The 27,597-nt window shown below is 47.0% G+C and overlaps 1 protein-coding gene across 6 annotated transcripts in view; it reads right to left on the reverse strand.

Annotated features, from left to right (window-relative positions):
• LOC110486860 (TOM1-like protein 2) overlaps window positions 1–27,597 on the reverse strand; it is a 45,914-nt gene that overhangs the window by 10,699 nt on the left and 7,618 nt on the right. For all 6 annotated transcript variants that reach the window (XM_036941598.1, XM_036941599.1, XM_036941600.1 and 3 more), the window contains exons 2-12: window positions 18,015–18,099; window positions 13,823–13,901; window positions 11,269–11,418; window positions 10,672–10,806; window positions 9,631–9,816; window positions 9,094–9,210; window positions 4,108–4,241; window positions 3,733–3,775; window positions 2,364–2,571; window positions 657–774; window positions 169–247 (exon numbers count right to left, since the gene is read on the reverse strand). In XM_036941598.1, the coding sequence (XP_036797493.1) occupies window positions 169–247; window positions 657–774; window positions 2,364–2,571; window positions 3,733–3,775; window positions 4,108–4,241; window positions 9,094–9,210; window positions 9,631–9,816; window positions 10,672–10,806; window positions 11,269–11,418; window positions 13,823–13,901; window positions 18,015–18,052 (1,287 nt within the window). In that variant the 5' untranslated portion in view covers window positions 18,053–18,099. The remainder of the gene's footprint in view (window positions 1–168; window positions 248–656; window positions 775–2,363; window positions 2,572–3,732; window positions 3,776–4,107; window positions 4,242–9,093; window positions 9,211–9,630; window positions 9,817–10,671; window positions 10,807–11,268; window positions 11,419–13,822; window positions 13,902–18,014; window positions 18,100–27,597) is intronic.

Genomic DNA, 27,597 nt, shown 5'->3' on the forward strand with positions numbered 1-27,597 from the left:
AGGTCAACTAACATCACACTACAGGCCATCACATGCAGAGAGAGGAGACCATGAGCTGAGAGATTAACCTTATCAGCCATTTTAACAGCACGTCAACCACACTTCACACTTCACTGTGGTGGGATGTGAATCTAAACTACATCCTCCAGCATGCTTTGGTGCACTCACCCCTCCAGTGGCGTTCTGTTGTCTGACGTCCAGAGCTGAGGCAAGCCCACCCAGGGCTCGAGGGTCCTCGTACTTCACACTGACAACACACACACACAGACAGAGAGAACACGTTAGATCCCGTCCCACTATGTGGCATGGAGATGGTTCTGGAAGGCTGAGAGTGGTTCTAGAACAGGAATGGACAACACCACATTCACAACTCTGGTCCTGGGGGACAGCATATTGCAGGCTTTTGTTCCAGCCCAGTTCTAACACACCAGAGTACATTGATGTTAGTCTAACTAGAAGACTATGATAAATAGATTTTATTAATCAGGTGTGCCATTGCGGGACTGTGACCAAAAGCCTGCACACACAGCAGTCAGTCTGACAGGATCAAAGCTGCAAATCCATAGTAACAGGGTTCTAGAAGTTTGGAAGGGGTTCTAGAAGTTTGGAAGGGGTTCTAGAAGCCAAGGGGAGAGCTAAGTTTGAGGAAGCCATACTTTTTGCGTTGATCTGCCAGAGAGCTGGTCCTGGTCTGAGCAAACATGTCAAAGTCGTCTCCAGGGTTGTGGCCCGACAGAGAGGACAGGGTACCACTGACACTAACCCCACCCACATCTGAGAGAGAGAGAGAGAGAGACAGAGAGACAGAGAGACAGAGAAGGGGAGGAGGAAGGGCAGAGAGAGAGGCAGAGACGCACAGAGAGAGAGAGAGGCAGAGGAGAGAAAGAAAGAAAGGAAGAGTTGAGAGAGGGTGTAAAGGGGGGTGTGGGGAAGAGAGAAAAATAAATAGATGAGATCTAAATGTCCACAATGACAGTCATCATCCTGCACCAGTCCTCTAGAATCAATGACAGTCATCATCCTGCACCAGTCCTCTAGAATCAATGACAGTCATCATCCCGCGCCAGTCCTCTAGAATCAATGACAGTCATCATCCTGCACCAGTCCTCTAGAATCAATGACAGTCATCATCCTGGGTTCTGGTCTACTACCTGCCCTCCAGGACACCTACACCACCCGATGTTACAGGAAGGCCATAAAGATCATCAAGGACAACAACCACCCGAGCCACTGCCTGTTCACCCCGCTACCATCCAGAAGGCGAGGTCAGTACAGGTGCATCAAAGCTGGGACCGAGAGACTGAAAAACAGCTTCTATCTCAAGGCCATCAGACTGTTAAACAGCCACCACTAACATTGAGTGGCGGCTGCCAACACACTGACACTGACTCAACTCTCAGCCACTTTAATAATGAGAATTGATGGGAAATGATGTAAAATATATCACTAGCCACTTTAAACAATGCTACCTAATATAATGTTTACATACCCTACATTATTCATCTCATATGTATATACTGTACTCTATATCATCTACTGCATCCTTATGTAATACATGTATCACTAGCCACTTTAACTATGCCACTTTGTTTACATACTCATCTCATATGTATATACTGTACTCGATACCATCTACTGTATCTTGCCTATGCTGCTCTGTACCATCACTCATCCATATATCTTTATGTACATATTATTTATCCCCTTACACTGTGTACAAGACAGTAGTTTTGGAATTGTTAGTTAGATTACTTGTTATTACTGCATTGTCGGAACTAGAAGCACAAGCATTTCGTTACACTCGCATTAACATCTGCTAACCATGTGTATGTGACAAATAAAATTTGATTTGATTTGGTCAAAAGTAGTGCACTATATAGGCAATAGGGTGCCATTTGAGACGCAAGCGCTGTAGAGCAAAGGAGCATATTCTCCCCCTTTATCTGTCTCAGGCCTCAGCCAGAGCATAGTGCCACGGAGTGCAGCAACATCATTTAGGCTAACAGGCTAACAGAGGAGTCATTTACAGAGACTTATAGAGCAGGGCTTATTTCCCATTAGAGCTCTGATTAGAAACCTTCTTACACTCCACTGCCCTTGTGTGTGTGTGTGTGTGTGTGTGTGTGTGTGTGTGTGTGTGTGTGTGTGTGTGTGTGTGTGTGTGTGTGTGTGTGTGTGTGTGTGTGTGTGTATGTGTGTGTGTGTGTGTGTGTGTGTGTGTGTGTGTGTGTGTATGTATGGGCAGTGTGTTGCTTGCTATGGGCTATGCATCATTACAGTATAGCGTACCTAGCATCTGGTGCATTTGTATATAGTACACAGAGTATCATTTGCGTTCCTATTGAACCATTCCCCATCCTTACCCAGGCCGGCGAGCTGAGTGGACAGAGTTGAGGGACCAGAGGTAGGGTCTTGGATCAGGGTCCGGGCAGGGGAGGCTGTAGCCCCAGCCCTAGGGGCGGTCACAGGGGGGATGCTGGACGGGGGTGTGGAGGTGGCTCGGAGGCTGACCACAGCGGGCGAGCCTGGCGTTAGGTCTATCAGGTTGTCCTCTGTGGCTTCACTCAGCATCTGGAGGGAGACAACAGAACACAGTCAACACACACAGCGGTGGCTCCTGTAGAGAAAATTAACAGCGGTAGGAGGATGGAGGTAATGGAGATGTCTACTAGTCCAACACATCACTGTCCTCTACGTTAGACTACGGACATCAGAGGGCTTTACGAGAGAGAGGGAGAGAATATTCTAGTTCTCTGGAACACGACCACTATATAAAAGGTTCCATGTGAACATGGTCCAATAAGGAGGTCCATACATTACAGTAGTAAGACATGTTTCAACATTCTCCTCATTGACTCTATTCATCTCAAGACTGAGCTGGGATAGAATGGAGTGCTGTCATGTTTCAACATTCTCCTCATTGACTCTATTCATCTCAAGACTGAGCTGGGATAGAATGGAGTGCTGTCATGTTTCAACATTCTCCTCATTGACTCTATTCATCTCAAGACTGAGCTGGGATAGAATGGAGTGCTGTCATGTTTCAACATTCTCCTCATTGACTCTATTCATCTCAAGACTGAGCTGGGATAGAATGGAGTGCTGTCATACTTGCCTCCATTAGCTGACCACGACACAGAGAAACAGAGAAACACACAGAGACATAAAACTGCTATACACATGCAGCAAATTAGCCACAAACATTGACAAATCTAAATCATATCGCATTTCAGAAAATACATTGAGAATGGACTGAACCAAATAACACAATCAAATCAAATGTCATTTGTCACATGCTTCGTAAATAACAGTTGGAGACTAACAGTGAAATGCTTACTTACCTTCCAAACAACACAGAATACAATAACACATTCATAGTATAATATAACAAAATAATACATGGGCTACCAGTACCAATCTGATGGGCAGGGGTACGAGGTAATTGAGATAGACATGTACATATCGGTAGGTGTAAAGTGACTAGACTACAGGATAATAAACAGTAGCAGCAGTGTATGTGATGAGTGTGGAAATGTGGAATTGTGTGTGTGGCAACAGTGTGCCTGTGTGTACGTGTGATGTCTGTGACTGTGTGTGTGTGTGTGTTGGAGTGTCAGTGTAAAGTATGCATGCGTGAGTAGAGTGCTGATCACATCAAACTGACAGATAGTAACATTAATATCCACTCCTGTTGAGTTGTTCATAGATGTATAGATCAGTGAGATAACTCACCCCGTTATTCTGAGCCGCTCTACCCGACCGGTACCGCTCATACCTGCAACACACCACAAGTCCTCAGAGTTCCATGTAAAGAACACGTGGGCATTGGCATCAATCATACATTTACATTTCTGTCATCTATAAAACAACATGAAAGGAACGCTTTGACTTTTTGAGACCATGGAATCTTCAATAGAAGTGTCTGCTTCAGACAGGTCCCCCGGGGCCCAAGATTATTAACTGTTCTTGTAGGGCCTGCTGAAAAAAAACGTGCTCCACATGCAACATGATGTCACAGCAGATATCCTTGTTCACCAGTGGACTTTGTGTAGCTGTAAGCATATGAAGTCAAGTAAGCCTAATTGTGTGTGTGTGTGTGTGTGTTACCTCTCGTATCGTAGGAAGATGTTGTTGAGGTCGTCGTTGACGTGCAGCAGCTCCTCTGTCACCTCCTCATTGGAGACCCGGGAGATCAGCTCCACCACCCGCTGCTGCATGGCCCTGCACGTCCTGTTCAGCTCCTACACACACAAACACACACAGGGTGAGGACACAGACAGCATGGCCCAGCACGTCCTGTTCAGCTCCTACACACACAAACACACACAGGGTGAGGACACAGACAGCATGGCCCTGCATGTTCTGTTCAGCTCCTACACACACAAACACACACAGGGTGAGGACACAGACAGCATGGCCCAGCACGTCCTGTTCAGCTCCTACACACACAAACACACACAGGGTGAGGACACAGACAGCATGGCCCTGCACGTCCTGTTCAGCTCCTACACACACAAACACACACAGGGTGAGGACACAGACAGCATGGCCCTGCACGTCCTGTTCAGCTCCTACACACACAAACACACACAGGGTGAGGACACAGACAGCATGGCCCAGCACGTCCTGTTCAGCTCCTACACACACAAACACACACAGGGTGAGGACACAGACAGCATGGCCCAGCACGTCCTGTTCAGCTCCTACACACACAAACACACACAGGGTGAGGACACAGACAGCATGGCCCTGCACGTCCTGTTCAGCTCCTACACACACAAACACACACAGGGTGAGGACACAGACAGCATGGCCCTGCACGTCCTGTTCAGCTCCTACACACACAAACACACACAGGGTGAGGACACAGACAGCATGGCCCAGCACGTCCTGTTCAGCTCCTACACACACAAACAGGGTGAGGACACCGACAGCATTGCCCTGCACGTCCTGTTCAGCTCCTACACACACAAACACACACAGGGTGAGGACACAGACAGCATGGCCCTGCACGTCCTGTTCAGCTCCTACACACACAAACACACACAGGGTGAGGACACAGACAGCATGGCCCAGCACGTCCTGTTCAGCTCCTACACACACAAACACACACAGGGTGAGGACACAGACAGCATGGCCCTGCACGTCCTGTTCAGCTCCTACACACACAAACACACACAGGGTGAGGACACAGACAGCATGGCCCTGCACGTCCTGTTCAGCTCCTACACACACAAACACACACAGGGTGACGACACCGACAGCATTGCCCTGCACGTCCTGTTCAGCTCCTACACACACAAACACACACAGGGTGAGGACACAGACAGCATGGCCCAGCACGTCCTGTTCAGCTCCTACACACACAAACACACACAGGGTGAGGACACCGACACAGGGTGAGGACACCGACACAGGGTGAGGACACCGACACAGGGTGAGGACACCGACACAAGGTGAGGACAGGGCATCACTGATGGAAAGGTGAGTATGTCTCTCAGAAGGTGGATGACTAGAATTCTCTAAAACGGGTCTCTAGCCAGCAGGTAGCCATACATGTCCATCATTAGACTCAGTTGTGTTACTTAGTAAGAGAAATCACAACACCTACATTTCATTTATTTAATCACAGTTTAACTGTATTACCTAAAGTCACCTCATAAAACAGTGGAAAGGTCACCTGAATCAACTACCTATCTATCACACCCTCAGTCACTGCCTGGTATGGCAACGGCTCAGCCTCCGACCGCAAAGCACTACAGAGGGTAGTGCGAACGGCCCAGAGCATCACTGGGACCAAGCTTCCTGCCATCCAGGGCCTCAAAATCAGGAGGTGTCAGAGGAAGGCCCTAAAAATTGTCAAAGACTCCAGCCACGCTAGTCATAGACTATTCTCTCTGCTACCGCAAGGCAAGTGGTATCGGAGGACCAAGTCTAGGTCCAAGAGGCTCCTAAACAGCTTCTATCCCCCTAAGCCATAAGACTCCTGAACATCTAATCAAATGGCTTCACAGACTATTTGCGTTGCCCCTCCCCCTCATTTACACCGCTGCTACTCTCTGTTGTCATCTATGCAAAGTCACTTTATTAACTCTATCTACATGTACATATTACCTCAACTAACCGGTGCCCCTGCACATTGACTCTGTACCGGCACCCCCCTGTATATAGTCTCACTATTGTTATTTACTACTGCTCTTTAAAAACGTATTACTTGTTACTTTTAACAAGATCAGCATCTAGGGACAACTTCACCCTACACCAACTGTCACTTAAGCAAGTACAGGAATATTTGTTGTTCCCCTCTCCTCACCCCTAGAGTGGTGGAACTACTCTCCCTAGAGCGGTGGTACTACTCCCCATAGAGTGGTGGTACTGTGGTGGTACTATGGTGGTACTACTCCCCCTAGAGTGGTGGTACTATGGTGGTACTACTCCCCCTAGAGCGGTGGTACTACTCCCCCTAGAGTGGTGGTACTATGGTGGTACTACTCCCCCTAGAGTGGTGGTACTATGGTGGTACTACTCCCCCTAGAGCGGTGGTACTACTCCCCCTAGAGTGGTGGTACTATGGTGGTACAACTCCTCCTAGAGCGGTGGTACTATGATGGTACTACTTCCCCTAGAGTGGTGGTACTATGGTGGTACTACTCCCCCTAGAGTGGTTGTACTACTCCCCAAAGAGTGATGGTAGCCTAGTGGTTAGAGCGTTGGGCCAGTAACCAAAAGTTTGCTGGATTGTATCCCCAAACTGACAAGGTAAAAATCTGTTGTTCTGCCCCTGAACAAGGCAGTTAACCCACTGTTTCCCGGGTGCCAAAGACGTGGATGTCGATTAAGGCAGACCCCCCCCCCCCCCGCACCTCTCTGATTCAGAAGGGTTTGGTTAAATGCGGAAGACACATTTCAGTTGAATAACTGACTAGGTATCCCCCTTTCCCCTAAAGTGGTGGTACTATGGTGGTACTACTCCCCCTAGAGTGGTGGTACTATGGTGGTACTACTCCCCCTAGAGTGGCGGTACTACTCCCCCTAGAGTGGTGGTACTATGGTGGTACTACTCCCCCTAGAGTGGTAGTACTACTCTCCATAGTGGTGGTACTACTCCCCCTAGAGTGGTGGTACTACTCCCCCTAGAGTGGTGGTACTACTCCCCCTAGAGTGGTGGTACTACTCCCCCTAGAGTGGTGGTACTACTCCCCCTAGAGTGGTGGTACTACTCCCCCTAGAGTGGTGGTACTACTCCCCCTAGAGTGGTGGTACTACTCCCCCTAGAGTGGTGGTACTACTCCCCCTAGAGTGGTGGTACTACTCCCCCTAGAGTGGTGGTACTACTCCCCCTACAGTGGTGGTACTACTCCCCCTACAGTGGTGGTACTACTCCCCCTAGTGGGCTAAATGAGTTCCAATACATTTCAGAGCGGTGGAGCGGTGGACTCTAGAGCGGTGGTACTACTCCCTCTAGAGCGGTGGTACTACTCCCTCTAGAGCGGTGGTACTACTCCCTCTAGAGCGGTGGTACTACTCCCTCTAGAGCGGTGGTACTACTCCCCATAGAGCGGTGGTACTATGGTGGTACTACTCCCCCTAGAGTGGTAGTACTACTCCCCATAGAGTGGTGGTACTACTCCCCCTAGAGCGGTGGTACTACTCCCCCTAGAGCGGTGGTACTACTCCCCCTAGAGCGGTGGTACTACTCCCCCTAGAGCGGTGGTACTACTCCCCCTAGAGCGGTGGTACTACTCCCCCTAGAGCGGTGGTACTACTCCCCCTAGAGCGGTGGTACTACTCCCCCTAGAGTGGTGGTACTACTCCCCCTAGAGCGGTGGTACTACTCCCCCTAGAGCGGTGGTACTACTCCCCCTAGAGCGGTGGTACTACTCCCCCTAGAGTGGTGGTACTACTCCCCCTAGAGTGGTGGTACTACTCCCCCTAGAGCGGTGGTACTACTCCCCCTAGAGTGGTGGTACTACTCCCCCTAGAGCGGTAGTACTACTCCCCCTAGAGCGGTGGTACTACTCCCCCTAGAGCGGTAGTACTACTCCCCCTAGAGCGGTAGTACTACTCCCCCTAGAGCGGTAGTACTACTCCCCCTAGAGCGGTAGTACTACTCCCCCTAGAGCGGTAGTACTACTCCCCCTAGAGCGGTGGTACTACTCCCCCTAGAGCGGTGGTACTACTCCCCCTAGAGTGGTGGTACTATGGTGGTACTACTCCCCCTAGAGCGGTGCTACTACTCCCCCTAGAGTGGTGCTACTACTCCCCCTAGAGTGGTGGTACTACTCCCCCTAGAGTGGTGGTACTACTCCCCCTAGAGTGGTGGTACTACTCCCCCTAGAGTGGTGGTACTACTCCCCCTAGAGTGGTGGTACTACTCCCCCTAGAGTGGTGGTACTACTCCCCCTAGAGTGGTGGTACTACTCCCCCTAGAGTGGTGGTACTACTCCCCCTAGAGTGGTGGTACTACTCCCCCTAGAGTGGTGGTACTACTCCCCCTAGAGTGGTGGTACTACTCCCCCTAGTGGGCTAAATGAGTTCCAATACATTTCAGTTGAGCAGCAGGGTGACTACCGCAGGGAAGGTTTAAACTTGTATTTTTAAAAACTAAACAGATGGAGCGCTATGTGTGAATTCCTTTTTTATGTTGCGTGCAATACACAGCTGTCTCAAATTCTCAATGATGAAAAGCTTCCACAGTTAGGCCAGTGATGAGGCTGAGGGGGTGTCAGAGAAATAGAATTACTAGACTGAACGTCCCCATTCAAGTCAATGTTGTGGAATTCTGAGGGCCTCCCAAGTGGCGCAGTGGTCTAAGGCACTGCATCGCAGTGCTAGCTGTGCCACTAGAGATTCTGGGTTCGAGTCCAGACGACTCTGTCGCAGCTGACTGGGAGACCCATGAGGCGGTGCACAATTGGCCCAGCGTCGTCCAGGATTTTTCAAAAATGTTTTGAAATTGTGTGTAATTATATTCCTATGGGGATGTAGTATCTGACCTGGAGTTATAGAAATATAATTACTAGAATGGGCATCCCCATTCAAGTCAATGTTCTATAATTGTATTTCTATGCTGGATGTAGTCCATTTTCTGACCTGAAGGAGTTCCAGGTCCGAGGAGTCCTCCTGTCCAGGCACCATCTCAGTCAGCATCTCTGACATCACTTTGGTGTTTCCCCTCACAATGTCCAGTTCACTGCGCAGCCGGGCGATCTGAGGAGGACACACATGGGTCAAGGGTCAGAGAGAGAAAGTATTCCCTGATCTGATCAAAGCTAAGTGGAGGCACCCTTGCTTTTGTACCTCTACGCATGATAGATCAGTGTGTATAAGGTAGTTGTTGTGAAATTGTTAGATTACTTGTTAGATATTACTGCACGGTCTGAACTAGGAGCACAAGCATTTCGCTACACTCGCATTAACATCTGCTAACCATGAAAATCTTGGGCCCTGTTTGAAAACTGTGAACATACATCCTTCCTTCCTCCCCTTCTTTGACACAACCCTGAGGACAGGAGAAACTTTTTTTTTTTATTGGGCAACGTCCAGTCAGTTCTTTTCCGTTATTAGCCTAATGAACATGACTCTGGCAGTAGTTTAACATTAGCCGTCAGAGGCCATCTTTATCCTCACCTGTTCAGGGTTGGCGGTGATGGGGCCCTGTACGTTGGGGATGTGTGGTATCTGTAGGATGGGGGTGAGGGGGGCGGGGGCCGGAGCCGGGGCGGCTGCAGGCTTGGGGAGGGTGGCTGTGGCTGCAGCGTGGGGCTGGATGGGGGCTTTGTATTTTAGTACAGCTGGGTCCACCTCTGGTAGACCCTGTAGAGAGAACACAACATGTAGTTAGTTAGTAGAGCTCTGTAGAGAGAACACAACATGTAGTTAGTTAGTAGAGCTCTGTAGAGAGAACACAACATGTAGTTAGTTAGTAGAGCTCTGTAGAGAGAACACAACATGTTGTTAGTTAGTACATCTCTGTAGAGAACACAACATGTAGATAGTTAGTAGAGCTCTGTAGAGAGAACACAACATGTTGTTAGTTAGTACATCTCTGTAGAGAACACAACATGTAGTTAGTTAGTAGAGCTCTGTAGAGAGAACACAACATGTAGTTAGTTAGTAGAGCTCTGTAGAGAGAACACAACATGTAGTTAGTTAGTAGAGCTCTGTAGAGAGAACACAACATGTAGTTAGTTAGTAGAGCTCTGTAGAGAGAACACAACATGTTGTTAGTTAGTACATCTCTGTAGAGAACACAACATGTAGATAGTACAGCTCTGCTACTACAGCAGTATAGTCACTGCTTCAGATGATTCTACCTCATTAGCATGGGTTCATGTACGCCTGTGTGTGCATGTTGGGTCTCGCCCCCTGTGGTGTGTGGATGCGTGTTGGGTCTCGCCCCCTGTGGTGTGTGGATGCGTGTTGGGTCTCGCCCCCTGTGGTGTGTGGATGCGTGTTGGGTCTCGCCCCCTGTGGTGTGTGGATGCGTGTTGGGTCTCGCCCCCTGTGGTGTGTGGATGTGTGTTGGGTCTCGCCCCCTGTGGTGTGTGGATGCGTGTTGGGTCTCGCCCCCTGTGGTGTGTGGATGCGTGTTGGGTCTCGCCCCCTGTGGTGTGTGGATGGGCGTTGGGTCTCGCCCCCTGTGGTGTGTGGATGCGTGTTGGGTCTCACCCTCTGTGGTGTGTGGATGGGTGACAGAGTGTCCAGGTCAGCCATGGGGAACTCGATGCCTTTCCTCTTCAGCTCCTCATAAATATGGACCACCCCCGTCAGGTCAGGACTACTCCTGAAGGCATCCGCCCAGGCCTGACAACACACAGACAAACACAGAATAAGGGCTGGAAACAACCCGGTTACATCCTGGTGGACATCAGAGGAGTGGATAGATGAAGGCCAAATAGTGAGGGCCCAGGTGTTGTGTTGCTGACTTCAGTCCTGTGTGTGTGTGTTCAGTCTCTGGTTACCTGCCTGGAGCTGCTCAGGTACAAGGTGTCCTCTCACTGTATTTAGAGAGGTTTGTTGGAGGTGTCTGGACTCATTTTGGATGTAGAATATTCCTAACTGCAGGGTTCTCCTAACTGCTACAGCCTGGCCTCTTACAGCTCTCTGTCAATTGCCTTAGAGATTTGAGGTTGGAGCTCCACCTTGCTCTCTGACTGACTTGGTGAAATGTTCACCATGTTGCTTATACCTATCCACTTCTCTCAGATGTAAAAGTACCTAGGGATTTCTTATCATGTGCCATGTGATTATTATCATGTGCTGTACCTGGATCAGAGCCAGGACTTTGTCCTGTACGATGGTGGGGGGGTTGGTTTTGGGGGAGATGATTTTGACGAGGACACCATCAATGAAGTCCCGATTAGCCACGAGGACATGAAACCGGTGGCCGCAGTTCTTTACACACGTCTCCAGCACCTAGAAATGGAAAGATAGAGGTAAAACATCAGAAAGAAAGAATGTTTACATATATCCTGTTTCCCATGCCAATAAAGCCCCTTAACTTGAAAGAGGAGAGGAGAGAAAACATCAGGAAGTAAGAAAGTATGATAGAGAGCAAGAAACTCCCTGGAAGAAGAAAAGTGTGCTCAGATATTGATAAAGAGCTGACTTCTGTCATCTGACATGGAATAAAGGAGCTTTGATGCAGCTAAAAAAAAAAATCAAGATCCACGTAAACAAAATAAAATATGAAGACAGAAAAAACATAACAGTTGAGAAATCGCCTGAGGGAGAAGTCACAGTGAGACACAGCAGACAGCTAATTCATGAACGTGTGTTGGTGGCTTTTTGAAGCTCAGGCGTGAAGAACAAGTGTAACGGATAATAGCACTGTCCTAGTTAAGCATGCAGGCGTGTTTGCAAGTGTGGTAAGTGTACTCTAAATGTGAAAGGTCTATTTGTCTGTTTCTCTTCCCAGAGACTGGTTGTTGTTGAGGGTGAGTTCAGACAATAAGCATCACTTAGGTCTAGGCCTAGCTCTGGACGGATTCGCTCTGTCCCTGCTGGTGTGCTCATCCAGTGTTTTCCAAATGGTGGGTCTTCAGCGCTTTGTGACAACTGCCGACGTATAATGGGCTTTAGAAAATACATCCGATTGATTTGATTGGTCACGTTCTACTGCTGGGTAGCAGATTGTGGGCTCAAGACATTCCAAAACATCTCCAGATGCCCTTGGACACATGATCAGTGATGTGACCTGTATGTTCCAGGCTTTTCAACACCACACACCCTCTATTGTTCATCTGAAAAGATTTACAGTGGGGCAAAAAAGTATTTAGTCAGCCACCAATTGTGCAAGTTCTCCCACTTAAAAAGATGAGAGAGGCCTGTAATTTTCACCATAGGTACACTTATGACAGATATGACAGACAAAATGAGAAAAAAAAATCTAGAAAATCACATTGTAGGATTTTTAAGGAATTTATTTGCAAATTATGGTGGAAAATAAGTATTTGGTCAATAACAAAAGTTTCTCAATACTTTGTTATATACCCTTTGTTGGCAATGACAGAGGTCAAAAGTTTTCTGTAAGTCTTCACAAGGTTTTCACACACTGTTGCTGGTATTTTGGCCCATTCCTCCATGCAGATCTCCTCTAGAGCAGTGATGTTTTGGGGCTGTTGCTGGACAACACGGACTTTCAACTCCCTCCAAAGATTTTCTATGGGGTTGAGATCTGGAGACTGGCTAGGCCACTCCAGGACCTTGAAATGCTTCTTACGAAGCCACTCCTTCGTTGCCCGGGCGGCGTGTTTGGGATCATTGTCATGCTGAAAGACCCAGCCACGTTTCATCTTCAATGCCTTTTCCTTTACACGGATCAGTCTTCCTGGTCCCTTTGCAGAAAAACAGCCCCAAAGCATGATGTTTCCACCCCCATGCTTCACAGTAGATATGGTGTTCTTTGGATGCAACTCAGCATTCTTTGTCCTCCAAACACGACGAGTTGAGTTTTTACCAAAAAGTTATATTTTGGTTTCATCTGACCATATGACATTCTCCCAATCATCTTCTGGATCATCCAAATGCTCTCTAGCAAACTTCAGACGGGCCTGGACACGTCTGGCACTGCAGGATTTGAGTCCCTGGCGGCGTAGTGTGTTACTGATGGTAGGCTTTGTTACTTTGGTCCCAGCTCTCTGCAGGTCATTCACTAGGTCCCCCGTGTGGTTCTGGGATTTTTGCTCACCGTTCTTGTGATCATTTTGACCCCACGGGGTGAGATCTTGCGTGGAGACCCAGATCAAGGGAGATTATCAGTGGTCTTGTATGTCTTCCATTTCCTAATAATTGCTCCCACAGTTGATTTCTTCAAACCAAGCTGCTTACCTATTGCAGATTCAGTCTTCCCAGCCTGGTGCAGGTCTACAATTTTGTTTCTGGTGTCCTTTGACAGCTCTTTGGTCTTGGCCATAGTGGAGTTTGGAGTGTGACTGTTTGAGGTTGTGGACAGGTGTCTTTTATACTGATAACAAGTTCAAACAGGTGCCATTAATACAGGTAACGAGTGGAGGACAGAGGAGCCTCTTAAAGAAGAAGTTACAGGTCTGTGAGAGCCAGAAATCTTGCTTGTTTGTAGGTGACCAAATACTTATTTTCCACCATAATTTGCAAATAAATTCATTAAAAATCCTACAATGTGATTTTCTGGATTTTTTCTCATTTTGTCTGTGATAGTTGAAGTGTACCTATGATGAAAATTACAGGCCTATCTCATCTTTTTAAGTGGGAGAACTTGCACAATTGGTGGCTGACTAAATACTTTTTTGTCCCACTGTAGGTGGGTCAACATTGGGAACCCAAGTAGAGCCTGTCTCACCGTCAATCCTAGCATCACCTCCCGGTAGTTCCTGTTCCCACTCAGTCTCTTCTTCAGCGCCCGGATGGCATCTTTAGGCCTGCAGGAACACAACACATAGAAACATAGTTAAGCACACAAATATCCTGTTAGCGTTCTGTAAGTCATTCTATGAAGCTAATCTTAAAATGTAAAGTAAAAGTATGCCTGGCATTCTTGGATTAACATAGGGCTTTGGTCATGCTATCAACTCAACCCGTTGTTTTTATTGACCTAAACCATCTTAGCCGTGGTGTTGTTGATTTTGTATGAAGCCCTGCGCAGGTCTCAGGAGTGGGACGTCACACGGCAACTAGCAGTAAATATCTTTCCTCCGTGGGGCAATAACCACACATTGTTACCTACCTGGCAGTCTAAACACACACACTCCATTAAAGGCTCAGTGCAGTCAAAACTCAGTTTTTTGCATATTGTACAACAGCTGTTAAAACTAACACTGTAAAAGTTTGCAATAATGTGATCAGTGTTATTTCCTTATAATTGCTGGTTAAAAATATAATTTACCTTCTAATCAGCAGGTTTTGCATGGATGGAGTTTTGGCTTGCCTGGTGACATCACTAAGCAGTATACAATAATAGACCAATAACAAAGAGAGTTCCAAACCAATAACAGATCGTTTTGAGGTTACATATCCCTCCCATTAAGCCCCTCCCATTAGGCCCTTTCACAGACCAGCTCCCAGACGATCCTGGCAAAATTCTTGCTTGAGAAATAGTTTTGCTAAAAAAGATATAGATTTTTTTCTTTCTTACCCTTTTAATTAACAACTATTACTACAGTAATGTACTTAATTTTTACCCATAAATGATTTGACATTGAGATCAAAATCAGCTGCATTGGGCATTTAAAAAAATAAACGTCCTCTCGTATCAACTGCGTTTATTTTCAGCAAACATAACATGTAAATATTTGTATGAACATAACAAGATTCAACAACTGAGACAAACTGAAAAAGTTCCACAAACACGTGACTAACAGAAATGGAATAATGTGTCCCTGAACAAAGTGGGGGGGGGGGTCAAAATCAAAAGTAACAGTCAGTATCTGGTGTGGCCACCAGCTGCAGTGTACTGCAGTTCACCTCCTCCTCATGGACTGCACCATATTTGCCTGTTCTTGCTGTGAGATGTTACCCCACTCTTCCACCAAGGCACATGCAAGTTCCAAGACCTTTTTGGGGGAGAATGGCCCTAGCCCTAATCCTCCAATCCAACAGGTCCCAGACGTGCTCAATGGGATTGAGTTCTGGGCTCTTCGCTGGCCATGGCAGAACACTAACATTCCTGTCTAGCAGGAATCAGCCATACTGCTTGTTCTGTGCGTGGTGGCATTGTCATGCTGGAGGGTCATGTCAGGATGAGCCTGCAGGAAGGGTACCACATGAAGGAGGATGTCTTCCCTGTAATGCACAGCGTTGAGATTGCCTGCAATGACAACAAGCTCAGTCTGAGGATGCTGTGACACACCGCCCCAGACCATGACGGACCCTCCACCTCCAAATCGATCCTGCTCCAGAGTACAGGCCTCAGTGTAACGCTCATTCCTTCGACGATAAACACGAATCCGACCATCACCCCTGGTGAGACAAAACCGTGACTCGTCAGTGAAGAGCACTTTTTACCAGTCCTGTCTGGTCCAGCGATGGTGGGTTTGTGCCAGGTAGGACGATCAACGTTATTGCCGGTGATGTCTGGTGAGGACCTGCCTTACAACAGGCCTACAAGCCCTCAGTCCAGCCTCTCTCAGCCTATTGAGGACAGTCTGAGCACTGATGGAGGGATTGTGCGTTCCTGGTGTAACTTGGGCAGTTGTTGTTGCCATCCTGTACCTATCCGCAGGTGTGTTGTTCGGATGTATCAATCCTGTGCAGGTGTTGTTACACGTGGTCTGCCACTGTGAGGACGATCAGCTCTCGGTCCTGTCTCCCTGTAGCGCTGTCACAGTACGGACATTGCAATTTATTGCCCTGGCCACATCTGCAGTCCTCATGCCTCCTTGCAGCATGCCTAAGGCACGTTCACACAGATGAGCAGGGATCCTGGGCATCTTTCTTTTGGTGTTTTTCAGTCAGTAGAAAGGCCTCTTTAGTGTCCTAAGTTTTCATAACTGTGACCTTAATTGCCTACCATCTGTAAGCTGTTAGTGTCTTAACGACCGTTCCACAGGTGAGTGTTCATTAATTGTTTATGGTTCATTGAACAAGCGTGTTTAAACCCTTTACAAAGAAGATCTGTGAAGTTATTTGGATTTTTACGAATTATCTTTGAAAGACAGAGTCCTGAAAAGGGGACGTTTCTTTTTTTGCTGAGTTTATATCTGCCTGCCTGTCTGTTAGCCCTATAGAAAGTTCAAAGATCATCTTAATAGAGAACGCACTCTGTTACAGATGAGGTAATGAGCTTCCATGAACCTCTCTCTGAACTCTGGAGCTCTGTGAAGTTTCAGAGGAGAGATGAGTGTGTATATCACTGTCTGTGACAGCCACGGCTGAGTGTATGCAGTGTATAAAACATTAACGGAGTAGTGCTCAGGCAGTAGTCTCACTGACACTAGTGGATCCTATGGGAGGGAGTTGAGGCCTTCAGACACAAACAGACTATAGAAAGAGAGGAGCTCAGGGAATACTGGTGTGCATGGGTGTTACATCATCTCAAAAGTTCCACTTCCAGAAGTTTCAGGTAGGCAGTCTATGTTTATCTGTCTGATAAGTGGCATTAGTGCAGCTAGCTGGCATTTCTTCCACATCTATGTCCTTGTCTGAACCTAAAGAGGATTGCCTGCATGCCATTCAGTTGTCACCATGTCTGACTTCCTACACTAACACAATACACAAAGCCAATAGTAATTTGCTACTTGGTAGCCTTCACACTCAAATTACACAACGCTTCAAGTAGGAGGTGGAAGTTGTAATGGAGGCAAGGGACTGATATATCTCAAAAGACATGGGGCATTTTTTTTCCTGAATTGTACTGAAATAGTGTTCTCCCAGGACTTCAGACAGCTAGCCAGTAGGCAGTCATACCTGTTAACCACAAGACACTCCAGTGTTCAGTCAAGCAGAATAGAGTGGCTGGGGCTGCGAGTGAGAGTCTGAGTGTCTGTGCCAAAGCCTGAGGAGTGTGTGTGTGTGTGTGAGAGTGAGTGTGAGAGTGAGTGAGTGAGTGAGTGAGTGAGTGAGTGAGTGAGTGAGTGAGTGAGTGAGTGAGTGAGAGAAAAGATAGATAAAGGGGAAGCAGAAGAATGATTCGGGGAAGAGGAAAGAATTGTAGGTTTGAATCCCTCCAGTTTTTCCTAAAGGTCACAGAACTCAATCAATTTCAGGAGAGTCAACAACTTATCAAATTAAACTCAAAGAAAAGTTAACACTAATTAGTAAAAAAGGATATTCTCATTCCATTCTATCTGCACTGCAGCTTGGCCCTGTGCTTGTCTCAACTGCATGTGTGATGTGTGCCATGTAGAGAGTTTGAGAGCAGAGCAGAAGACAAATGTCTGTTGTAAAGTTGTATTGTATTTGTGCACATCATTTGTATGTTAAGAGGTTTTTGTTTGTGCGATTGACTTGTTCAGTCAATCAGTAAGGCAGCCAGCGAGCCCGTCTTTCAGCCAGCCAGCCCGTCTTTCAGCCAGCCAGCCCGTCTTTCAGCCAGCCAGCCCGTCTTTCAGCCAGCCAGCCCGTCTTTCAGCCAGCCAGCCCGTCTTTCAGCCAGCCAGCCCGTCTTTTAGCCAGTCAGCCCGTCTTTCAGCCAGCCAGCCCGTCTTTCAGCCAGCCAGCCCGTCTTTCAGCCAGTCAGTCAATCAGTCAATCTCAGCCAGCCAGCCAGCCCATCTTTCAGTCAGTCAGTTAGTCAGTCTTTTAGCCAGTCAGTCCGTCTTTCAGTCAGTCTTTCAGCCAGCCAGTAAGTCCATCTTTCAGTCAGTCAGTCCGTCCATCTTTCAGTCAGTCAGCCAGTCAGTATTTCAGTCAGTCAGCCTTTCAGTCAGTCAGCCAGTCCGTCTTTCAGTCAGTCCGTCCGTCTTTCAGCCAGTCAGTCAATCCGTCCGTCTTTCAGCCAGTCAGTCAGTCAGTCCGTCTTTCAGCCAGTCAGTCAGTCAGTCAGTCTTTCAGTCTTTCAGTCAGGTGAAAGTGTACTGATGTAGTCTGTTTCTCACCCTTCCTCCGTCTCATTGATGATGTCACAGATCTCCATGTTGAGGGTCCAGTCCTCAGCCTGCAGGCCGCCATCCGTGGCCTTCTCTAGAAAAGACAACAGGAAGTCAAAGACAACAGGAAGTAAACAAACCTGCTCCTTGGACCAAGGAGGACACTAAGTAGTAGGAAGTTTCCCATAGGAATAATCGGTACAGCCCAAAAAGGATGAACCACCCCTTTGGGACTGGTTCCTACCTAGGTTTCTTCCTTCTAGGGAGTTTTTCCTGGTGCTTTCACTTCTGCTTTTCTTGCTCTGTGGGGTCTAGGCTGGGCAGCTTGTGACAACTGCTGATGTCAAATAAATAAAATAAATGAGGCCTAATTGATTGATTGACAAGATGGGAGATGTAAAACAGGTTTTATAACAGACCTAGAGTCAGTACTCTGCCAACCCACTGTCCACTAAGCCTTGGGCTATATTTCAGTCTGACTGCGCTGTGACCTGTCCCCTTATCTCAACAAGCCGCACTAGTTAGCCTAAACTCCATGGCTTATGTAACATTACTGAGGGCATGAGAAAAAGTTGTGTAACCAAGCACGTAAAAAGAGATAACAGTAACAGGGTTTCTATAGTAAGCCAATGTGTGTGATGCATTTGAACCTATTCAAACAGGATGGGTGTTCTCTGCATTGTCTTAGAGAGGAAAGTAATGGAGGGAAACATGACAGGATTTGGGCTATTGGCTTTTCAACACAGTAACATTGAAGTTTTATAATGACATAATTGAGCTGACGTCTGGAAGTCCACTACCACGGGTGTCGACCAATTACCATGCTGAATTCATCCCTCCATGAAACAGGATTAAAGAACTGCATGTCCCACATGGAACACAATTCCCTTTGAGCCCTGGTCAGAAGTAGTGCACTACATAGGGAATGGGGTGTAATTTGGGAAGCACACCTAGTCTCACTCCTGTTCTTGGCTGGGAGAAAATAAGGAAACTGAGCCAGCAAGAGCTATAGGTATTTAGAGTCAAAATACAGAGCTAAGAGTTAAAATGTTTAAAAGTTAGTCATGATGACTAGACTAGCTCTAGGTTAGCTCAGTCACTCAGAACATTTCCACCTCCAGCCCAGGGGCTCAGAGCAGTGTGGCATGCCCAGATCACACAGTCTACCACTGAGGCCACCTTGTGTGAAGGACTAATGCTTTTGGTGTCTGTTTCTCTCCTTTCACACTGCCTCTAATCTAAATATTACTAAAATAATGTATTTCCTGTGTACACAAAGACAGTATTCTGCTAACAACATGTCAGAACATGAGAAGCCAAGGTAAACAGCATGACACGGTGTTTAGCTGCCCAGGCTCAGTGTGTGAACAGCAGAGCATTAAGTGTTAAGTCTTAACCACTGCTATCTCCACTGGCACGCCCCACGTAATCTCCTCAAGTGGATTGGAAAGCGGACAAGCAGGGAGAGCGAGGAAAAGAGGGAGGGAGAAAGACGAAAATGAAAGGGATAAGGAAAGGACCAGACCTAGTTAGGGCTGTTGTGGTCATGAGATTTTGTCCGAAGTTGATTGGGAAGCAAATAATTGCCGGTCTCACGGTAATTGACCGTTAATTAACAAACACATTTAGCATCTCCTGGCTTCCTCACATAGCCTACAACATGAAGGTCACGCGCTGTGTATGTTTGCCAGTTAGGCTCTACACCCGTTCAAGCGGATGAATGTGCTTCATTTTAAGGCGTTATTTGGCCACTTTAGCTGTGATAAAAACCTTAACAAAACATATAGGCCTATGGGCTAGGCTACATGAGGTGTGATACTGACCTTATTAAAACATATAGGCCTATGGGCTGGGCTACATGAGGTGTGATAATGACCTTATTAAAACATATAGGCCTATGGGCTGGGCTACATGAGGTGTGATACTGACCTTATTAAAACATATAGGCGTATGGGCTAGGCTACATGAGGTGTGATACTGACCTTATTAAAACATATAGGCCTATGGGCTGGGCTACATGAGGTGTGATACTGACCTTATTAAAACATATAGGCGTATGGGCTGGGCTACATGAGGTGTGATACTGACCTTATTAAAACATATAGGCGTATGGGCTAGGCTACATGAGGTGTGTGACTATGATTTGAAAAAGTTGCACAAAAAAAGGCATGTGCTGTTTCTTGCCTTACTGCACACAAGTTGGGCATCTTTTACAAGTGATTTCACTACACCCGCAATAACATCTGCTAAATATGTGTTTGTGACCAATAAAATTTGATTTGAGAAGTGATAATAGATCATTCACAAGTGGTAGGCTAATATTGTCAATAGAAAAGTTTGTGGTCATATGCACAACCTTAAAAACATAGGTGCTGCGCTAATAAAGGATTCTAGTATAGAACAAGAAGGCCTGCACACCTTTAAAGCTCCCAATTCACCGCTTTAATCTGAAACCAATCTCCAGCAGGTCAAACAGTGTTCACATCCCAAAATATACACATTTCACCTCACATGACCAGTGGACACGACGCATGGTGGATGCAAAACACATGTGTATCTCTAATAATTAAATGAGTACATGTAGGTGGATGCAAAACACATGTGTATCTCTAATAATTAAATGAGTACATGTAGGTGGATGCAAAACACATGTGTATCTCTAATAATTAAATTAGTACATGTAGGTGGATGCAAAACACATGTGTATCTCTAATAATTAAATGAGTACATGTAATGGTTCCACAAAATAATATACATTTAAAAAATGACCAAGTGAGTAACCTGGAAGGCCAGACAAATCAAAGTAAGGGAACATATTCAGGTAAGCAATGGTCTGATACCAAACTCTTGGTTCAGACCTCTAGGAGACACGGTGCACACAAGGTGAATCCAATTAAATCCTCTTCTCAGTAATAGATGATCAGTATCTCCGCCCCTCCTAGGAGTCTTAACATGTTCCATACCAATGTGACTCAAAGAGCTGACGTTGTGACGAGCCTCCATGACATGAGCAGCCACAGGGTTTCTCTGGTCAAGGGCCCTGATATTACTCCTGTGTTCTGCTATCCTTGTTTCAGAGCTCCTTGTGTTTTTTCCTACATAGACCACAAATACATTTGATCAGGTATATCACATGTTTTGTGGAACATGTAATGATGTCCTTAATCTTAATGGCCTTGCACGTAATAGGGTGACTGAACATTGTGCATTTGTTCGTGAAGTTACATTTGGTGCATCCGCCACGTCTATAGTTACCGTCCGGCACACTGTCTAGAAAGGTACTGCGTGGCACTGGTGGAAGATCAGACCTCACCACCATGTGACTGATGTTGGGGTGGTTGAACTGTTTACCAAGTGGGGAGTACTGAAGGAAGCATTAAATGCATTGGTCAGGAGAGCGGGGAGGTTTGGACGTGAGGCTGTCATCCTGGGTCATATTTTTATAACGTTCCCTTGCGTCCTGCAGCCATTCCTCTGGGTAACCCCGCCGTCTGAAACGCTCATCCAGATGGGCGGTTTGTTTGACCTAGTCACTCCGTGTACTACAAATCCTACGTATGCGACTGCATTGGCTAATGGGGAGGTTATATTTTAGGGGTGTAGGGTGGAAGCTGTCTCCGCGTAATAGGGAATTTCTGTCAATCGGCTTCCTGTATAGATCCGTACTAACCACCTCCCCATCCCTCTACCTTAAAATGTCAAGAAGACGTATTTCACAGGCAGTGAATTTCGAATGTTCACTGTTGTATTGATGGAGGAGTGGAATCGATTAAGCTCCTCCGCTGTGCCCTGGAATAGAACGAATATGTGATCAATTAAGAGTCTAATATGGTGCAATAATGGATTATTAGGGCTACAAATCACCTTCTTCTAAAAAATTAAAACACATACAGATTGTGAGTAAAACATTTAAAAGTGTTAACCCTCGCAAGGCTGCAGGCCCAGACGGCATCCCCAGCCGCGTCCTCAGAGCATGCGCAGACCAGCTGGCTGGTGTGTTTACGGACATATTCAATCAATCCTTATCCCAGTCTGCTGTACCCACATGCTTCAAGAGGGCCACCATTGTTCCTGTTCCCCAGAAAGCTAACGTAACTGAGCTAAACAACTACCGCCCCGTACCACTCACTTCCGTCATCATGAAGTGCTTTGAGAGACTAGTCAAGGACCATATCACCTCCACCCTACCTTACACCCTAGACCCACTCCAATTTGCTTACCGCCCAGACCCACTCCAATTTACTTACCGCCCAAACAGTTCCACAGACGATGCAATCTCAACCACACTGCACACTGCCCTAACCCATCTGGACAAGAGGAATGTGAGAATGCTGTACCTATGTGAGAATGATGTTCATTGACTACAGCTCAGCATTTAACACCATAGTACCCTCCAAACTCGTCATCAAGCTCGAGACCCTGGGTCTCGACCCCGCCCTGTGAAACTGGGTACTGGACTTCCTGACGGGCCGCTCCCAGGTGGTGAGGGTAGGTAACATCTCCACCCCGCTGATCCTCAACACTGGGGCCCCACAAGGGTGCGTTCTGAGCCCTCTCCTGTACTCCCTGTTCACCCACGACTGCGTGGTCATGCACGCCTCCAACTCAATCAGCAAGTTTAGGGACGACACTACAGTGGTAGGCTTGATTACCAACAACGATGAGACGGCCTACAGGGAGGAGGTGAGGGCCCTCGGAGAGTGTTGTCAGGAAAATAACCTCACACTCAATGTCAACAAAACAAAGGAGATGATTGTGGACTTCAGGAAACAGCAGAGGGAGCACCCCCCTATCAACATCGATGGGACAGTAGTGGAGAGGGTAGTAAGTTTTAAGTTCCTCGGCGTACACATCACAGACAAACTGAATTGGTCCACCCACACAGACAGCGTCGTGAAGAAGGCGCAGCAGCGCCTCTTCAACCTCAGGAGGCTGAAGAAATACGGCTTGTCACCAAAAGCACTCACAAACTTCTACAGATGCACAATCGAGAGCATCCTGCCGGGCTGTATCACCGCCGGGTACGGCAACTGCTCCGCCCACAACCGTAAGGCTCTCCAGAGGGTAGCGAGGTCTGCACAACGCATCACCGGGGGCAAACTACCTGCCCTCCAGGACACCTACACCACCCAGGAAGGCCATAAAGATCATCAAGGACAACAACCACCCGAGCCACTGCCTGTTCACCCCGCTATCATCCAGAAGGCGAGGTCAGTACAGGTGCATCAAAGCAGGGACCGAGAGACTGAAAAACAGCTTCTATCTATTTCAAGGCCATCAGACTGTTAAACAGCCACCACTAACATTGAGTGGCTGCTGCCAACACACTGACTCAACTCTAGCCACTTTAATAATGGGAATTGATGGAAATTGACGTAAAATATATCACTAGCCACTTTAAACAATGCTACTTAATATAATGTTTACATACCCTACATTACTCATCTCATATGTACAGTGGGGCAAAAAAGTATTTAGTCAGCCACCAATTGTTCTCCCACTTAAAAAGATGAGGCCTGTAATTTTCATCATAGGTACACTTCAACTATGACAGACAAAATTAGAAAAAAAATCCAGAAAAATCACATTGTTGGATTTTTTATGAATTTATTTGCAAAATATGGTGGAAAATGGGATGGGATCCTCCTCTTTTTAATAGAGGCCATCAAATCTCTTTTCTCACACAATAGCCTACAGAAATGTTGAGCAACATGAGCTCACATGAAATGTTTGATTAGATTTTCCATTCAATTTGCATTGATGTCAGAGTGATTAGAGGGACAATAGAGTGCTGAGTACCAGGCAGTTAGCAAGTTTGGTAGGCTACTAATGACCATCAGCAGCATCAGTGCTTGGAGTAGGCTAATTACCATGACTAAACGGTCATGTGGAATTTGACTGCCCTCATGACTCGTGACCACCGGTGTGGCGGTAATATGGTCACCCTAACAGCCCTATACAGAGTCATCCTTTTTGAGGCCTCTATTCGCAGAACAAGACAGCCATTACAGCCAGAGCTTTGAAAATAGAAGAGAGACTGATTGGGTGCAAGTTCAACCCAGGCTCCACCCCCACTCCCAGTGCCATGGAGTGAAACCAGTACAACCAGTCACGTGGCCACACAGGCGGAAGGCTGTGCCATCCACTGCCAACTCCACAAATCTCCATTTCAGATCCCTCTTCGCTCCCTGTCTGTTCTCTCGCTCTATACCCTCTTCCTCAATCCCACTATCTTTTCTCTCCCCCCCTTTGTCTGTCTTCCTCCCTCTCCCCCTCCCTATTCCTCAATCCACTAATGCATAGCTCTGAGATAAACATTTGAAATTGGCTCATTATATGACCCAAACATGTATCCATGGTTACCAAACTATTCCTCTGTCTTATAGTCTTCTTTTCAACATCTCGTCATAGAGGGCTTATTACCAGAGAGTGCTCCAACCCATTAGGGACAAATCCATGGGCCTGCTAGCTACACTAACCCTTCCACTAATGGAGATGGCAGGCAGATTGTTCTGTTTCCTCCAGGATGTGTAGCTGCTTTCCCTCTATGATGGTCTCTGTCTCTTTAGCAGCTAAAAGGAAGGAGATGGAGTCAGCATCTAGGTCAACTGTACTCTGAGACAGAGTAGTTACACTAGTATCAAACCTCAAGCCACACACACACAATCCACCCACCACAAACAAACACACCATCCACACAAATACGCACACACACTGCAAACATAAACACACACTTGCTAACACACACACACACACCATCCACCATGCCTCTCTCTCTCTCTCATCCTGTCCACCCCCTGCCTGTCAGGCCACTTAAGGTAATGAGAAAGGACAATTAAGATTCACAATGCAAACCTCATCAGTAGGGTTGCTGCCTGTTCTGTTGCCCTGTCTCTGAGTGCTCTCCCATTTCCTCTGTGGGAAGTGAACCTGATCCCTTTCCCCTGTCTTGCTGCTGCTGTACTGTGGTGTTGGGTACCACTCTCACCACCAGCACTGTATCCACACGGACAGACAGAATGCCTTTATGGACAGCACAGTACAGTGAGCACTCAACCAGAGAGATAACACACTGGGGCAGATGATTTAAAGCTAGTAGCTCCTAAAGAAATTAAAGATCCACTCTCCTGCTCGCTGGGCACAGTGTGTAGTGACCTGAGCAGACCGCTCTCAGAGCTGACAATGATGATGATGGTAGTAGGGACTTAGCCTAGCTGGTGTGGTGGTGTTCAGCGGTGGCCATCTAGGATGACTTGGCACCAAGCTGGCTGGGGAAGCAGGGCAGTGGGCAGGGGGACACACCCTGGCCTGTAGGCTACACTCACAGCAATGAAAGACCCTTCTTCTGCACCTCCTCAGACCAACTTCCTTCTAACCTGGTCCCAGATTGTGACCATGATGACCAATGGAGTTGATAAGGCAGCACAAATATATCTGGAACCAGGCTAACTTCCTTCCTCCAGAGTATACCCATGATATGTTCCCATTCTGATTTCACACAGATGCATGACTAGGGGCTAATAAACTGTGGCCATTATCAGCTTCAGACATCAATATCTCATCTTCGGAAAAAGGCCTAACCATGAGAAACTGGACTGAATGCATGGGAAACTGTGCAATCTGCCTGGGTGACATCCTAGGAGATTCTCTCAGCGACAATGCAGAGAGGACAGCTCACCTTGTCTGCTGTCTAGTTTGTTAGGCTATACATGATCTCAACTGAGCAGTAAGGATACAGTACTGAAGACCTTTATAACATAGGATAGTTATGGTTGTAGCTAGGGCCTTGAGCAGTAAGGATACAGTACTGAAGACCTTTATAACATAGGATAGTTATGGTTGTAGCTAAGGCCTTGAGCAGTAAGGATACAATACTGAAGACCTTTATAACATAGGATAGTTCAAATCAAATCAAATCAAATTTTATTTGTCACATACACATGGTTAGCAGATGTTAATGCGAGTGTAGCGAAATGCTTGTGCTTCTAGTTCCGACAATGCAGTAATAACAAGTAATCTAACTAACAATTCCAAAACTACTGTCTTGTACACAGTGTAAGGGGATAAAGAATATGTACATAAGGATATATGAATGAGTGATGGTACAGAGCAGTATAGGCAAGATACAGTAGATGGTATCGGGTACAGTATGTACAAATGAGATGAGTATGTAAACAAAGTGGCATAGTATAGTATAAAGTGGCTAGTGATACATGTATTACATAAGGATACCGTCGATGATATAGAGTACAGTATATACGTATGCATATGAGATGAATAATGTAGGGTAAGTAACATTTATATAAGGTAGCATTGTTTAAAGTGGCTAGTGATATATTTACATCATTTCCCATCAATTCCCATTATTAAAGTGGCTGGAGTTGAGTCAGTGTCAGTGTGTTGGCAGCAGCCACTCAGTGTTAGTGGTGGCTGTTTAACAGTCTGATGGCCTTGAGATAGAAGCTGTTTTTCAGTCTCTCGGTCCCAGCTTTGATGCACCTGTACTGACCTCGCCTTCTGGATGATAGCGGGGTGAACAGGCAGTGGCTCGGGTGGTTGATGTCCTTGATGATCTTTATGGCCTTCCTGTGACATCGGGTGGTGTAGGTGTCCTGGAGGGCAGGTAGTTTGCCCCCGGTGATGCGTTGTGCAGACCTCACTACCCTCTGGAGAGCCTTACGGTTGAGGGCGGTGCAGTTGCCATACCAGGCGGTGATACAGCCCGCCAGGATGCTCTCGATTGTGCATCTGTAGAAGTTTGTGAGTGCTTTTGGTGACAAGCCGAATTTCTTCAGCCTCCTGAGGTTGAAGAGGCGCTGCTGCGCCTTCTTCACGATGCTGTCTGTGTGAGTGGACCAATTCAGTTTGTCTGTGATGTGTATGCCGAGGAACTTAAAACTTGCTACCCTCTCCACTACTGTTCCATCGATGTGGATAGGGGGGTGTTCCCTCTGCTGTTTCCTGAAGTCCACAATCATCTCCTTAGTTTTGTTGACGTTGAGTGTGAGGTTGTTTTCCTGACACCACACTCCGAGGGCCCTCACCTCCTCCCTGTAGGCCGTCTCATCGTTGTTGGTAATCAAGCCTACCACTGTTGTGTCGTCCGCAAACTTGATGATTGAGTTGGAGGCGTGCGTGGCCACGCAGTCGTGGGTGAACAGGGAGTACAGGAGAGGGCTCAGAACGCAACCTTGTGGGGCCCCAGTGTTGAGGATCAGCGGGGAGGAGATGTTGTTGCCTACCCTCACCACCTGGGGGCGGCCCGTCAGGAAGTCCAGTACCCAGTTGCACAGGGCGGGGTCGAGACCCAGGGTCTCGAGCTTGATGACGAGCTTGGAGGGTACTATGGTGTTGAATGCCGAGCTGTAGTCGATGAACAGCATTCTCACATAGGTATTCCTCTTGTCCAGATGGGTTAGGGCAGTGTGCAGTGTGGTTGAGATTGCATCGTCTGTGGACCTATTTGGGCGGTAAGCAAATTGGAGTGGGTCTAGGGTGTCAGGTAGGGTGGAGGTGATATGGTCCTTGACTAGTCTCTCAAAGCACTTCATGATGACGGATGTGAGTGCTACGGGGCGGTAGTCATTTAGCT

This window comes from Oncorhynchus mykiss, chromosome 13 (genome assembly GCF_013265735.2).
Source record: "Oncorhynchus mykiss isolate Arlee chromosome 13, USDA_OmykA_1.1, whole genome shotgun sequence".
NCBI classification, from domain to species: Eukaryota; Metazoa; Chordata; class Actinopteri; order Salmoniformes; family Salmonidae; genus Oncorhynchus; species Oncorhynchus mykiss.